At 47.4% G+C, this 15,512-nt stretch overlaps 1 protein-coding gene across 1 annotated transcript; it reads right to left on the reverse strand.

The window, feature by feature from the left end:
• Window positions 1-3,417: 3,417 nt before the first annotated feature.
• On the reverse strand, window positions 3,418-14,455 carry HINFP (histone H4 transcription factor). Its single transcript, XM_016207667.2, is given in 11 exon segments — window positions 3,418-4,050; window positions 4,052-4,379; window positions 4,905-5,029; window positions 5,123-5,261; window positions 5,347-5,467; window positions 5,556-5,633; window positions 6,158-6,310; window positions 6,485-6,596; window positions 6,855-7,084; window positions 9,417-9,598; window positions 14,372-14,455. Coding segments are annotated over 10 exon segments (1,542 nt in total). The 5' UTR covers window positions 9,589-9,598; window positions 14,372-14,455; the 3' UTR covers window positions 3,418-3,966.
• Window positions 14,456-15,512: the final 1,057 nt, after the last annotated feature.

Consider the following 15,512-nt stretch of genomic DNA (forward strand, 5'->3'; position numbering starts at 1 on the left):
GTATCTATTGGCACTTTAAAAATTTGACAATTCTTTTTTACTATTATTGATTTTAGAGGGCGGGGGAGAAACATCAGTTTGCTGTTCCACTTACTTATGCATCACTGGTTGATTCTTCTTTATGCCCTGATGGGGACAACACTCCAATCAACTGAGCTACCCTGCCAGGGCAAAACCAGACACTTCTTATAAATGTCCTTAATCCAATAAATTAGCCCTCAATAACCTTAATTTCAACTTTATAAGGAAATAGAAACCAGCAGGCACCCCCACCCCATGCCTCATACTTCCTTCACACCTCCTGTAAATGAAACCCTCACCCACCCCACCCGTCCTCCCTCCTCTACTTGGCATGAACAAGTTTTCACACTCTCCCTCAGCCTTCTGTCAGCCTCAACTCCCTCTGCTACTGTAGTACGTATGAAATGGGTATGCTCCTCGTTCATAAATACACCATGTGATTCCAGGGGGTTTTGACCCCATTGCTTTTTTTTTTCAGAGACTGAAAGGTGGGAGACAGACATTGATGCAAGACACACATTGATTGGTTGCATGCCCTTGGCCAAAATCGAACCCGGGACCCTTCAGTACCCAGGCAGACGCTCTAACCACTGAGCCCAACTGGCTAGGGCAGACTCCAGATCTTGAGCAAAATCCACTCATTTACTTACCATTCACTGAGCACCTACTCACTAGGTCATGATTCTGTTCCCCATGCCCATTCCTCCCTTTTCTCATTTCGGAGAACCATTGATCTTTTATACCCACTCAGCAATTTGGTGCTCTTCTGAGGTTGTGGACTTGCCTCAAGTCAGAAAAAACCAGCATTCTCTCTACTCCCACTCCTTTGAGGAACAGTGAGACAGGGTGTCTCTGCACTCTTTAGATGTCTGATCTCATGGCTGACTCCCAATGAAACACTAAACTAAGGCTGTCAAATTGGTGTTACCCTCCTCCCCCCAGGTGTCTGCTCCCACCCACCACCAGCTTCTAATATCCTTCCTCTTGATAAGTGATAATCCTCACTCTTGGCCCAGTGTTATCTAGTCCACGCATGCTGAGCCCAGGACCCCTCTCCTGGAAAGCTGGAACCTCCTGGTAGTGGGCCAGGGTCTCACGGTCCAGGTAGATTTGGTGTGGGTGTGACGGGTAACACTGGGAGGGAAGGCCCTCTTCATAGGGTGCCGGCTTAATCCTGAAGGCACTGCTCTACCACGGGACAGATGGCATCAGTAATGCTGGATTACTCAAGGGGCAGCCCAAGCCAATGCTTAGAACACAAGCAAAACAAATGCAACAAAATTAAAAGCAAAAAAATGAAGACCATATTTTTATATACATACGCATATTTTTGAAAGTGTGATCATGTTTGACTCCCTGTATGTTTCATATTTCCATTTTTGAATTATATATGGAGAATGGGGCACTACAGTCTTTTAAGGATTTAGCCTTCAAAATCTTCATCTGGTTCTGGTCAGGAGGAAAATCTCTAATGACTTGCATGTGGGGTCTTTTGGACCCTGTTCTATTCAACCTCTTCACCTACCACTTGGAGACAGCTGTCAATCAAGTCGAACAAGGCAAAATTTAATAGGGACAAACACGAGGGCCTGCTACTAGGTACAAAGTAACAGTTACATACACACAAAGTGAGGGAACATGGATTGGGCAATAGCAAAATGTAAAAAACAAAACTTTGGGGTTCCAGAGGACAGTGCTTCGCAATAAATTGGGAGCATGATGTAACTACCAAAACCACAGGCCCAGAGGAGGCAACCCCAAATTATAAGACATGAGGAAGCATAGAAGAAACTGAGGGTACTGCTTAACCCAAAGAAGTCCTGATGGGAGAACAGGGATAACACTTATTTTGTGGATGGACAGGGTGTGGAGGCAAACTTAGTACAGGATACTAAAACCTCGAAATGTAGTGCCTTTGCTTGTGGGTTTTAAAAAATATTTTTTATTGATTGATTTTAGAAAGGAGAGCGTATCAACTTGCTGTTCCACTTATTTATGCATCACTGGTTGACTCTTGCATGTGCCCTGACTGAGGATGGAACCCCGCAACCTCGGTGTATCCAGATGATGCTCTAACGGAGCTACCTGGCCAGCGCTTGCTTGTGGAAATTTTTAATTCCTGTGTTCTCTCTCTTCCACGCTGCCATTTCATGAAAGAGCTCTTGTAGAGGCAAAGTGGACATCAACACTGCTACAGCTTTAAAGCCTTTGTTATTTCTTGCCTGAATTCCAGCAACCATCAGTACCAGAATCACCACTCTAAAACTTTATATGGTCCTTTTGGGTGGTCCTGCCTTCCTTTCTGTCTTGTCTCTCCACGGCCTGTGGCTCTCTGTGCCACACACCATAAAGTACCTCTTTAGCTTTGTTTACAGACTTTTCTTCCACTTGGAATAACTTGTCCACCTCTTTGTAATGGTAGCTCTAATCATTTCCTTGATGAAGCCTTGCCTGATCCCTTGCCCAAATAATACTGTCTACTCCTACTTGGAGCCTTTTAAATGAACCCTGACAGGCTTCTATCATTTCACTGACTTAGATCTTTCCTTGCCTCTGTACTGCAAGTCCCTCCAGGGCAGGTCCTGGGTTTTAGTCCTGGGTTTTAGTCATCTGTATCCTTAGCACCTGTCCCAGTGCCTGCACTATAGGCGGAATTCAGTGGATGGCTGATGGAATTAATGAAGATTCTTCTTTCCTATTTCCTTCAGCAATACACAGTCTTTATAATAAGAATTAAATTTGGTCTTTTAAAAAAGACCCAGAAACCCTTTTTGGGCAGCTCCCTGCCCATCCAAGACCCCAGATAATATTTTCTTGATCTCTCCAGAGCAGGAGATACTAAGAATGGACATAGATTACTGTAAAGTGGCTGGGCAGGCCTAATTCTTACTTCAGGGGGTTTCAACCTCTGGGATTTAATGAAAACCAGACCCTTTCCCCAGGAAAATGTACTCTCACAATGTTCTACCTTAGTTCCTGGACTCCGAGCACCTACCAGTCCCTACGGCCTCCAAACCCATCCTCCACACCAGCTTCCTTCCCTGTCCCACAGTCCCACAGAGAAAGAACTGCCTACCCCAGAGGTAATGGGTTCTAATCAGAACTCAGAGGGTCTGCTGTGGTATCTTCCTGGTTAGCCCCATTCATCCATTCTAGAGTGCTGCTATTATCAACTCATGGCCTATGCCTGGGACCTCCAGGGAGATGGGATGGCTAAGAAGAAATGGAGGTTTCATAAGAGCAGGGGGAGGAGAGCTGGAAACAAGACACATTAAACACAGAAAACCAACCCCAGCCACTAAAAGGGGAACAAGCCTGATTATTCAGCTCCTCTTCTGTGAGGCTGCATCTCATTACCTAGTTAACTGCTGCCAAACACCAGGAAGAAGAAAGGAGTAGCAGCAGGAGCATTTATTACTAAAAACAAGTCCTACAACACTCAGTGCCCCCAGCCCAATCCCCGAGGATGACAGGGCACTCCTGGGGTTGTAGGAGGAGCCCTTTTGAGGGCAATGGCTGCCTGGTTCACAACGCCTCAGCTGATTGTGATGAAAGGGACTGTGGGGACTAGTTACATATCATCCCTGGGCCTGAGAAACCCTAAAAATAGGAATGCATGCAAGTTGACTAAGGATTTTAATCACTGTTCCAGCAAGTCTGCGAGTCATGGTTGAGTATGATACTAGCTCCCTCTACAAGAACATACACAACCAGGTGTCCTCCTCAAAGAATCCAAATTCCTCAGGATCCCCACAAAAACGTGGTCTGGCAGAAAAGGAAAGTCCTTAGAATCTGCTGACTGATGCAAGCCAGATCCAGAGCGGGCCACACCTGCTCTCAGCACCACTCCAAAGGCATCCATTGGCAAGGGCTGCCCAAAGGGGCACTGCCACCAGCCTGGCTCTAAACCAAGCCTAGGTTAGGAATGGCCACGCTCGACCGCCTTCATACCATCTGAACTTCTGGCTCCTCAGCTATTCCCCAAAGCTTTTCCATGATGCTTCCTGAGAGGGACTCAGGGGCTGGAGGAAGGCTCTCCCGGGGCTTCGGACAGCACATAATAGACAATCTCTTGAGCATTGGTCTGATTCACCATGTGGATGACGGAACTGGAGGTGTCCTGAGAGGCAGAGAAGGCTGTCCCCTGACTACCTCTGCCCTCTTCCTCTTCCACCTCTTCCTGGGGTCCTGCCTCCCCTGGCACTGTTTCTAGAATGATGCTCTGCAGGCCACTCTCATTCAGTGATGCTCCAAGGTCCGATTCTTCTTGTGGTTGCCGCAGCAGTTGCTGTGTCAGCTCCACACTTTCATAGCGAACTAGCTGCAGCCGCATGTAGCCATCTTCATGCTCCTTGTACCTGGTGAAGTAGAGCACAAAGGGCAGCAAACATGGGCAGGGGGCTACAGAAATGGTCTGGAGCTTGGCATGGTAAGGAACAAACAGAAGGGGTGGAAGAAACCCCGAGGTACTAAGTGATGGCAGTTGAAGACAAAAAGATCTTTATCAGAATACGAAGAGGGAAGAATCATTACTCAAAATGGAAATTTTTATGTAGAAACCAGAGGGTGGGGGTGAAGGAGGAAGGGGGAAAAAGTGAGATATTATTTGTGGAGGGTGGGATCAAGCAGCTATGGATCTGGACCATTAGGCCCTACTTCTAGTTTTGGCTGTAAGACTTTGTGCACCATTTATTGGGTTTGAAACTGTGCCGTGGATTCAAAAACCAGAAAAATAATCTTTGCCCCATTGCTATTCTCAGGGTTCCTTGGGCCTAAATGGAGATGGTGGACATCAAAGCACTATCAAATTAAAAATTTTTAACTTGTTAAAATAACATGGGAAAAAATGTGTGTGAATCTATGGGGGAAGAGTCGCAACATACCGAAAACGGGGGTGCCCCGAGGGCCACTTGAACTGGTGCTTCTTGCGAAGATGAACGGTGAGGTTGTTGCCCCTTGTGAAGCATTTGTCACACACATGACATTTGTACCTTGGCTCTGAGTAACCCTGGTGGGGAGGGGAGAGAGAGGGAGGTCAGCTCTTCAGCCTGGACTCCCGCCATACTTCTGCTAGCCCTTTCCCACCACCAGCCCCACTCACTTCATGCACTTTTCTGTAATGGGACTTGACAGAGCAGAGGGCTCGGGCACTGAAGGTGCAGTTCTCAAAATCACACCTGTATGCTGGCTCCTTGCTATGGGTATCCAGGTGCTTCCGGAGGTCGATTAGATTCTTGCAGCTGCCAGGAGGGGTAAGGAGGGGTTGGAAGGCATAGGGGTTCTAGAACATGAAGTCTGTGATTTCTTGCCCCTGGTTCCCCTTACCTGTAGTCACAACAGTCGCATTTAAAGGGCCGGTCCTCGCTGTGGCGAAAGCGCATGTGGTTGCGGAGGGAGGATGGCAGTGGACAGGTCATATCACACAGAGGGCACTTATAGTGATTCACTGAGAGGAGGAAAGAGGAGGCTGTGATCTGAGGGCCAGTGGAACCTTGGAGGGTGGGCAGGGAGGTTGGTGGTAGCCAGCTACTCACCATGGTTACGCATGTGGTCCCTCAACAGCCTCTCAGTGGCAAATCTCTTGGAACAATGAGAGCACTGGAAGCGTTGCTCTGGGGTAGGGCAGTAAAAAGAAAGGGTGAGCTGTGGTGGGGGAGGGGGTGGAGAGGTAGAGGAGAAGGAGTCACAGAGGGGAACCAGCCCAGGCAGAAGGGAACCACCCAAAGAGAGAAAGGGAGTTTAGGGAACTACAGATGGGCACAGTATCACAAAGAGAGCATGGGACTTGGCATTGAGAACCTGAATTAGAATCCCGGCTTGAACACTTACTAGCTGTGTGGTCTCAAGTAAGTGATTTTAAGCTCTCTGTGCCTTAGTTTCCTCATCTGCAAAAAGGGGGATAAGAAGCCTGCCTCATGGGGTTGTTGTGAGGATCACTAAGATAACTGATTGGGCACAGTCAGCCCTGAATACAGAGTCTAATAAATCTGAGTCAGCAGAGACTGTGGCAGGTAACTGAGCTCTAAAGGTAGATGTAGCCAAGCTGCAGATACCTTCAGTGGCCCCTCCCCTGGGAATATGCCCCCAGCCTCCTCAAGCGGAACAGCCTGCACCCACTCCCCTTCAGATTGCTTACGATCCAACGAGGTCTGGCGACGGATGTGATCTAAGAACTTGGTGTTGTTGGCAAACATGCCCCCGCAGGTGGGGCAGGCCACCACCTTCTCCTGGGTATGGCTACGGAGGTGTTCACGAAGCTTACAGTGGTCCTTGAAGGTACAGGTACATCCTGGGAAGGAAGGCCCAGTCACACTCCAGCCATAAACCCGGGGAGTAGGCTCTGGTACCCCCAAGTCTCTTCAAACAACAGCCAACCTTTCCCTGCAGTACCCATCCCCAGCTGCTGTAATCCCTCAGCAATCGAGGGTTTCTTTAGCAGCCAGAAGTTAAGGAGTGGTCCTACCTTTCCAGCCACACAGCACCACGTGGTTGTCTTTGCCAACAGCTTTGTATTCACAGCACAGGCTGTGCGCTTCCACATGCCGATAGAACCACTCAGGATTGTCGAAGGAGCTCTGTGCCAGGAGCAACTTGGGGTAAGGACTGAGGGTGGGTAGAGGGGTTCTTACTCTTATGTGTCCAAAGGGGGTCTCTTGGCTCTCTCCCACATTAACTTGCTGGGGACGGGAATGTTTGAGCAAGGGAGCTACCAAGAATAAAGGAGATACTAGCAGGAACCTCAGGAATGTAGGGGATCAGAGAAACGGTCAAGGCATCTTGAGTTAAGATCCACAACTTTCTTCCACCCCTATTACCAGCAACTGCCTGCTGACCTCACAGTGCTCCCACAGACACAGGAAGTGGTCAGGGATGTCAGGAATCATGTTGCGGCTGTGGAAGTCCAGGATGCACGGGCTGAGGTCAGCCTGGCTCTGCAGGGCCTGCAGCCCCCACTGTTTCAGCTTGGTGTGGTAGCAGTGGAAGTAGACATGGCGGACAAGGTCAGCAGAACTGTCCAGAGAACAAAAGCCACACTCCTGCCATAAGCAGGAGAATTCTTCCTCTGTAGAAAGGGATTTAGAAAGAAGAGTGATACTTTCTAATGCTCAGCTCTCCTTCCACCTGGGGCACTTAGCAGCAAGTGAGGAGGCTGGACTCTGACCAAACTGACGGGATTTCATTCAGCAAACACCAGTATGTAATCACCACTAATCCTGTGCCAAGTGCTGGGAATGTAACGAGTAAAGCGTCCCAGCCTTTGTCCTTACATAGCTTTCAGCCAGGGAGAAAAAACATTAATCAAATAATCACACGTATAAATATAAAACTGTAGCCAGTCTAAAGTACTATGAAGGTGGGGCATTACTACAAAATAAACAGAGGTAGACCGATGTCTCAAAGTGTTAAGATCTGAAAGGTGAGTATCTATAAACTAGGTGGAGAAGTGTGGTCTAGGCCAAGGGGATGGTGTGTGTAAGACCCAGTGCCAGAACTCAGAGACGGCAGATGTAACTGGCATGCACTACCCTGGCTGAGTTTCTACTGTTCCCTGAGGAAGATACTGCTTCCCAAACTGGGACAACCCCACTCCTTCGTGTCAAACTACAAATCGTTCTTTCTCCCATATCCTGCTTAAGATCTGTCTTCTCCAGGAAGGCCCATCAACTACTCCAATTCCCTTCCTATCTCGAAGGACCATATTTTCAATGCCTTTTATGGATTTACTTGTTGTGAAAAGTAGATACTTTTAAAAATATAATGCCCTAATTTCTCTTTTGTGTAAATATCATTTGACTTTTGAAACTATTATTTAAATAGTTCAGTCCCTAGACTTCAAACAGAATTTGAAGAGAGCCGTCTCTGTCCTTTCTACATAACAACTTTTCAAACTCTGTTGTGACCTATTAGTGGGGTGCGGCGAAATCAATTTAGGGGACTGCACACCACATTTTTTTTTCTTTTTTTTAAATCCTTACCCAAGGACATGCTTGGGGGGGGGAGACAGAGAGAGACAGAGACAGAGAGAGACAGAGAGACAGAGAGGGAGGGAGGGAGGCAGGCAGGCAGGCGGGCGGGCGGGCGGGCCAGGGATCAAGTCTGTAATCAAGGTAGGTGCCCTCGGCCAGAATGGAACCCAGGGCGCTTCAGTCTGCGGGCCGACGCTCTAACCACTGAGTCATACCAGCTAGAGCCACATTTTTTTCTTTTAATGAAATACAATAAGATATGTCAGACAGACTACTTCAGGGAACATTTAATAAAGGCAAATATTTTTTCAAGCATTTTTAACTTTTGTGTACAGAACCGTGATGTAAACTGCACTCCTAACAGGTGGTCACGTTAAAAAAAGACAAAGAGAGAAGCACTACTAGGTAGTGAAAAAAGCAGGTTGCCAACAGCTTGTACAATATAAAAATAAAATCAGGCTTGAAGATCAGCTGCTATCATGAATGACACAGTAAGTATCCGGACCAGGAATTTCATGACCAACAGATGACTTCAGTGAAACAAATGGTCACTGACGTCCTTCACCCTGGGAAGTCAACAGTACCCAAGACAGAAATTCAGGAGAAACCAGAACAAATGTACAAGACCACACCAGGTGTCATCTTTGTGTCTGGATTCAGAACACATTTTGGTGGTGGCAAGACAACTGGCTTTGTCATGATTTATGATTCCTTGGGTTCTCCCAAAGAAAAATGAACCCAGACAGACAAACAAGACATGGCCTATATGAGACCTCAAGAGAACAGTGAGAGGCCCAGTCGGCGTGGCTCAGCAGTTCAGCGTCGACCTTGGATCCAGGAGATCGCGGTTTGGTTCCCAGTCAGGGCGCACATGCCTGGGTGGTGGGCTCGATCCCCAATGCGGGGTGTGCAGGAGGTAGCTCTCTCATTGATGTTTCTCTCTCTCTCTCTCCCTTCCTCTCTCTGAAATCAATAAAGATATATTTTAAAAAAGAAAACAGTGAGAAGAACATAAGAACAGAATGAAGAAAGCAAGGACTGCAAAGGCCGGTGTTGGTGCTGCAAAACATGAACTGGAGGTTGGACGACAGAAGGAGTAAAGGTTCTTCAGTGACTTTATCTGTGGTGACTGCAGATTTTTCATGAGAGGATTAATAAACTAAAAACTTTTATGTGTCTGTTTGAAATATGTCAAAAGGAATGTTCACAAAAGCACTGTCAGTAATTGCCTTTTGATTAGAAGATGGCAGATTCATTCTGAAAATCCTTGTTGAATGAGTTTTCAAAAGGAGTCTACAATGTTTTTATAAACAACAAAAGCACAACTAGGAAATTAAGCCATGACTCTCCCAGGCTGCCTTCTCCCTCTGCGGAGGAAAGCCAGGCTCCACCTCCCCTGGGCGCCCTCCCTGTATCCTGCTCCCTTACCCAGCAGGTCCTCCTCCTCCTCCTCCTCCCCTGAGCTGTGCAGGTGCTTCTGCAGGTGCTGCGTGACGTGCTCGCAGAACTCCTCCATGGCCGAGCACACAAAGGAGCAGGACCCCCACTCACACTGGAGCCCCAGGTTCTCCTTTCGGGGAACTTTCCCAGGGGGCGGCATGGCCTTCACCCTAGAGGAGCAAGAAATCCACAGCTGCAAGGACTATGCCCCAGTGCGGCTGGGGGCAAGTGTCTGGGCAGGCAGCCGACCTACAACCAGCAGGCAAAAAGTTTTTCCAGTAACCTGTGAGAAACCCTGTGCTTCTTCAATCAGGATGGAGTAGCAGTTCCTCAAAACCCTGGAAGCTATCTGGTGTTCTAGGGAAAGGAGAGCACAAACTAACATTACTTAGCAATTGCCAGGCACTGAGCTAAGAACTTTAACAGGCATTTTCTCATAAAGCTTCAGCAACCCGCCAAGGAATCATTCCTGTGGGAAGTAGGACAAAGCTCAGGTTCAAAGAGATGGCTCTGGAGAAGCACCAGAGTTCAAATCCAGACTCCCTGGTCCATCATCTACTAGCTGTGTGACCCTAGCCAAGTAATTTAACCCTTCCACTCCTGAACATCATCAGCTTCAAAACAGGATACCAAAACCATTTGTTTTTAAATTTGCACTTACTATATGCCAAGCGCCATACTAAGCACTTTATTTACATTGTCATTTAATTTCTTTTTCTTTCTTTTTGGCACCTTATGCTCAAGTTTATTGTACAGTCACAAGTTATACATTGGACACTAAAGAGAACATTGTAGCAGTTTTCACAAATTCAAATCAAGTTAGCAAATGACAAATTTTAGAACGCACTCATTCTATGTCTCATTATGTCACTTAATTTCATTTCATCACACTATGAGGTAAGCACTATTTTAAACTTTATAGATAAAGACTTGAAGCTCAGAGAGATTAACTGGTTTGCTCAAGCCACACACTAGCAGTGTAGTAAGGTCAGGTTGGGCTAACTCCAAAGTCCGTATTCCTTCTAACCCACACAGCCTGCAAATAAACCCAGAGCTCCTTATTTCTTACTGCACCATGTCATAAATCCCCTGCCAGGCTTTCAAAATGCCATACAATCTGCCTTTGCCTAACACCTATCCAGTGGTTTACTCCAACTCTCCCTTAACATCCTCTGAACAAAAATGTAGATTAAAAAAAAAAAAAAAGCAGCCCATTCTTCCTTTCCCTTGGGGAGGGGATAACTCCCTCTTGCACATGAGCTTTTTAATAAACCTCTTGCCTGAGTACTAAAAATAAGTAAGTAAATAAATAAATAAAATGCAGATTTCATTTGAACAAGAAAGGCCATATCTGTCTAGTTGATACCATATCTCAGGTGTATTAAGCACACTCAGGCATGTATTAAATATCTGTTGAAGAAAGCTAAATAAAAAACCAAAGGTTTTTGGCACCCCAGCAACAAGAAAAAGGGCCCGGCTGGGCGTGGCTCAGTGGTTGAGCATCGACCTAGGATCCAGGCGATCAGGGTTCGATTCCCGGTCAGGGCACATGCCCGGGTTGCGGGCTCAATCAATGACTCTCTCATCATTGATGTTTCTCTCTCTCTCTCTCTCTCCCCTTTCCTCTCTCTGAAATCAATAAAGATCTATTTAAAAAAAAAAAAAAAGAAGAAAAAGGTGTGGAGAGAAGAGAAAGAATGTTTACTGAAGATGACCCTACAGAAAAGACGCCAAGAATACACAGGGAACTGTTCCCCTGAACACTAGCCTATGGTAGAAGGAGGAGGTGAAGGGCAAGAGGCAAAATGACGTAGAAAATACTCAGGAAAAATCACAGGTGAAGAAAAATTTTAATGAAAAAGTTCCTCTCTACAGAGGTGACATCACCTTGCTAGAGATAGATGCTAGTCAATGCAGCAAATGCCAGTCTCCTTGGAGGAGGTGAATTTCCCTGATAGATGCCTGACTGCTCACACCACCCAACCAACACCCTTTACTACCAAGTCTCAATCACTGGTTCAGCTGGTCCTTAATGAACAAGAGGCAACCTACCAAGACATGGCTTACACTGATCAAAGAAAAGGAGAATGTCTCCTTTTTTCCTTGAATGAGAGGACAGACTGACAAAGACTCTCTTAATTAAACTTTAGTTTGCTAGACCTGCCTAGTCGTTTTAGCAAGAATCCTGCCCAATCAGTTTAAAGGGAATTCCCCACCCTTGATATCTAATCACCCTCAATATCTGATCAAATTCCACACACCCCCCTTATTCCCCCGGTTATATCTGATCATCCTGGCCTGCCTACAGCTAGAATCCTAAGTCTGTTTACCACAATTTCCCTCCATCCCCTGTGTTTCCTCTCAGTAATTTTCCTTCCATTGATCCCTTTTCTTGCTGTATTTGTTATTGAGTCCAGTTCTATACTGAGGTCTCTTTTCTCCTATTGCAGCAGTTTCTGAATAAAATCTGTTTTTACCACTTAAAAAAAAAACACACCAAAAACTAACGGTTCTCAATCTTTATAAAGCATACAAATGCAGAGTTCTCCAGTCCCTCCCCTAGAAGTTTGGATTCAGGAAGGCTGGGGTTAAGCCTAGAAATCTGCCCTTTTAACTCAGCACCCCAGTTCTGATGTGGGCAGTTCCAGGGACAGAGTTTGAAGACACAGGTTTCCCTCATTAAAACAAAACACAGAACAGCAGAGGATGACATTGTAAGCAAAATTTCTGGGGGATGAGAGGACACTGAGAGGCCTTGACTCTGCCCCGAGTGTCACCTCCACCTTGAGAATGCTGATTCTCGATGCACCCACAATGGTGGACCCTGGGAGTGAGGCACTGCTCCCTCTGGCCTACCTGAGAGAGGTGGACCTCTGAAAAAGTCTTCTACTACATACTAAGAAGGGGAAAAAAAAAGAATATAAAATACATAAAATCCTTCATGCCTACAAGTATAGGAACCTACTATAACTAACTGCTTACCAGAGAAACCCCTTTTTAATCTATAGCTCTTGTCCCTTCCCCAAGAAGAATCCCATCACCTTTGACACTCTGGGGTGTACATGTGTTTGTTGGTCTGACACCAGAAAATCTCAGCCCAATTTTTTGCTGCCCATGGTCACTCATGATTGTTCCATGCGTTCTACTCTCATTTACCCAACTGGGCAATATAGCTGCTTCTGAGCAGAAACCATTTTACATCCACCTGTGTCCCTACACTGTGTCCACCCTAGTGCTGAGCAAATATTCTAAACACATAGCTGCTGTTAGACTGGAGGGTAAAGCCCAGAAAGCAGAATATCTAGATATTTAGAATGACCTGAAACTTAGCAAGCTCCCTGAATCCCCCTTCCCTGACCCCTAGTCTTCTTTACTTTCTCTCTCTGTACCCTTATTTCTACCCTGGGCAGTTAATGGACAGAGTGACTATCTGATCACCACTCTTTCCAAAGGCAAGGAATGCAATAAGGCAACTTGTGTAGTGGAGAGAACACCGGAACAGCTGTAAAAAGACCTGGGCTCAAGTTTTTTGTCTCAATGACTTTGCTATGCCTATAATAATATAACAATAACTGTCAAGCACTGTTCTAAGCATATTATATGTATAAAAACTCATTAATACAGGAACCCTACTGAAGTAGATACCATTATTATTCCACTTCACTGATGAAGAAATGGGCCCAGAAAGATTAAGTAATTTACCTAAGGTCACAAAGTTAGGAAGTGATGGAAAGAGAATTCAAAGCCGAGTTTAGCTCCATTTTCCTCCTATATCTGTCTTACTTCTCTTTTTCTGATCCCCTCCTCCCCACACCCCACAGACATGTTATCTACATACACAACACCCAAAACATGTCTTACTGAGTAGTTATTTTGTCAGTTTCCTCCAATATGCTAGAAGCTCTTAGCCTGCCTCTTGCCCTGTTCAGTTCTAACTACAGGGCCAGCACATACCTACTGGGGGCTCTTCTAATGTTTAAGTAAACTTAATTTATTACTTTTTTTTTTTAATCCTCACTCGAGGATATTTTTTCCATTGCTTTTGAGAGAGAGTGGAAGGGAGATAGAGAGAGAAAAATGGATGTGAGAGACATTGATTGGTTGCCTCCTACATGCACCCTGACCCGGTCTGGGATCAAGCCTGTAACCGAGCTACCTGCCCTTGACCAGAACTGAACCCAGGGACCCTTCAGTCAGCAGGGTGCTACTCTAACCACTGAGCCAAACCGGGTAGGGCATTATTATTATTATTATTTTTTACTGCACTGACTTTAGAGAGAGAGGAAGGGAGAGACAGAGAGAGAAACGCTGATTTGCTGGTCCACTTATTTATGCCTTCACTGGTTGATTCTTGTATGTGCCCTGATTGGGGATGGAACCCAAAACCTTGGTGTATCCCCACATCGCTCTACCAACGGAGCTACACGACCAAAGTTATTACTTTATTTTTGGACAAATCACTTAGCTTCTCTAAACCTGTTTCCTTAAATGTAAAATGGGAAACTTAGCAACGAGTGATGGATTCAACAGATCTGGTTAGAAAGCTCCAACTAGCTATGTGACTTTAGGCAAAGTAACTTATGCCTCAGTTTCCCACGTAGCATGGGAGTAATTATGCCTGTCTCACTGAATTTATTTATGAACCAAACTACGTAATAGATATCAAAATGCTTAGCATAACACACCGCTAGAACGCAACAAATGTTAGCTAATTCGTTACCTTGCTTCTGTAGGTGAGACGATTCTAAGCCTGATCTAATTCTACAAAAAAAGGTCAACACAAGGAAAACCCGAGGGATCCTTACCACTTCTTTTCATCGGGAATCATATTAAGAAGCAATCAGCGCATACTCAAGGGTATATGTAACGCAAGGCACCGAATGAACCCTGAATGGTACTCAAGAAAAGGAGGGACCCAGGTTCTGAACCTCCTAAAGACTCACAATTTGGCCGAAGAGATAAGACTCTGACGTGTGAAGACAACGACCAAACAAAGCGCCAGATGAGGGAAACCGGGGCAGAGGCCAGGCGAGGACGGAAAGTGCTGCCCTAAGCGGCGGGTACCTGGCCCTGTTAGGACGGGCAGAATTCGGAAGGAAAGAACGAGACCGTCCGGGCGGGCAAACCTCTCCCTCGCAGCCCCTCAGGCTCCCCGGAGTCCTTCCGCCCAAGGCGCGGCGGCGACCGCGTCGCAGCGCAGCGAAGACTCAGACGACAAAACAAGAGGCCGGTTCGAATGGGGTTCGGGGCCCGGGGAGCGACAGGCGACAAGCCGGCCGGCGTGGCCGAGCTGCAAGAGGAAGCCCGGCTGAGGCGACGCGGGAAGAGCCTGGCCCGAGGCCCGCCCGAGCGCAGCCCCCGACGCAGCCCCGCCGAGCCCGAGCGCAGGCTCACCGCCCCGCGGTCCCCGAGTCTCTCCAGCTCGCCGTCACCTCGGACCATTTCCGGGAGGGCACTTGAGCGACGTCCAACGACAGCCAATCGCCGCTCTCGTATCCCTCTAACAGCCAATAACCGCTGCGACTGACGGAACTGTGCGCACCAAAACACGGAAGGGGCGGGAGTGAGGGGCGGTGGGCTGCCGGGAAAGGTAGCGTGGCTGGCGCCGCGGGGGTCCCTGCGGAGCGCGGCGGGAGCCCTAGGACCGAGTTCACCCGACTGCGCAGGCTCGGCGCGCGGCCCCCACTGGACATGCGCATGGCCCTACCTCCAGGTGCGGCTCCGCGCGTCTGGCGGGGGGGCGGGGCGGCGAGGAGGAGGGGTGAGGGGCTGGGTCCCCAGGGCGGCCGGCCCTGCTCGGCCCAAGCTCGGTCCTGCCTCCGTCCGTCCCCCCCTGATCTTACCTGTTAAATGTCGGTATTCCCGTGCCAGCGTCTGCAGACCACTTCCGCGAGGGCAGGTTTGCCTCCGGTGTCGCCGTCCACCGGGCCGTCGTACTGATGCCTCCCTCGCCAATCAACGCAACCCATTGCCAAGGCCTGTGGATCTGCCTTCCTAGACAGGGTCTCTCCCAGCCATTCCCGTTCTTAATCTCCGCCCCTCTCCAGTTTAGGTGAACTAGAAGTAAAGGTTTCCAGCCCGAGG

This window comes from Miniopterus natalensis, chromosome 11, assembly GCF_054644295.1.
Source record: "Miniopterus natalensis isolate mMinNat1 chromosome 11, mMinNat1.hap1, whole genome shotgun sequence".
NCBI classification, from domain to species: domain Eukaryota; kingdom Metazoa; phylum Chordata; class Mammalia; order Chiroptera; family Miniopteridae; genus Miniopterus; species Miniopterus natalensis.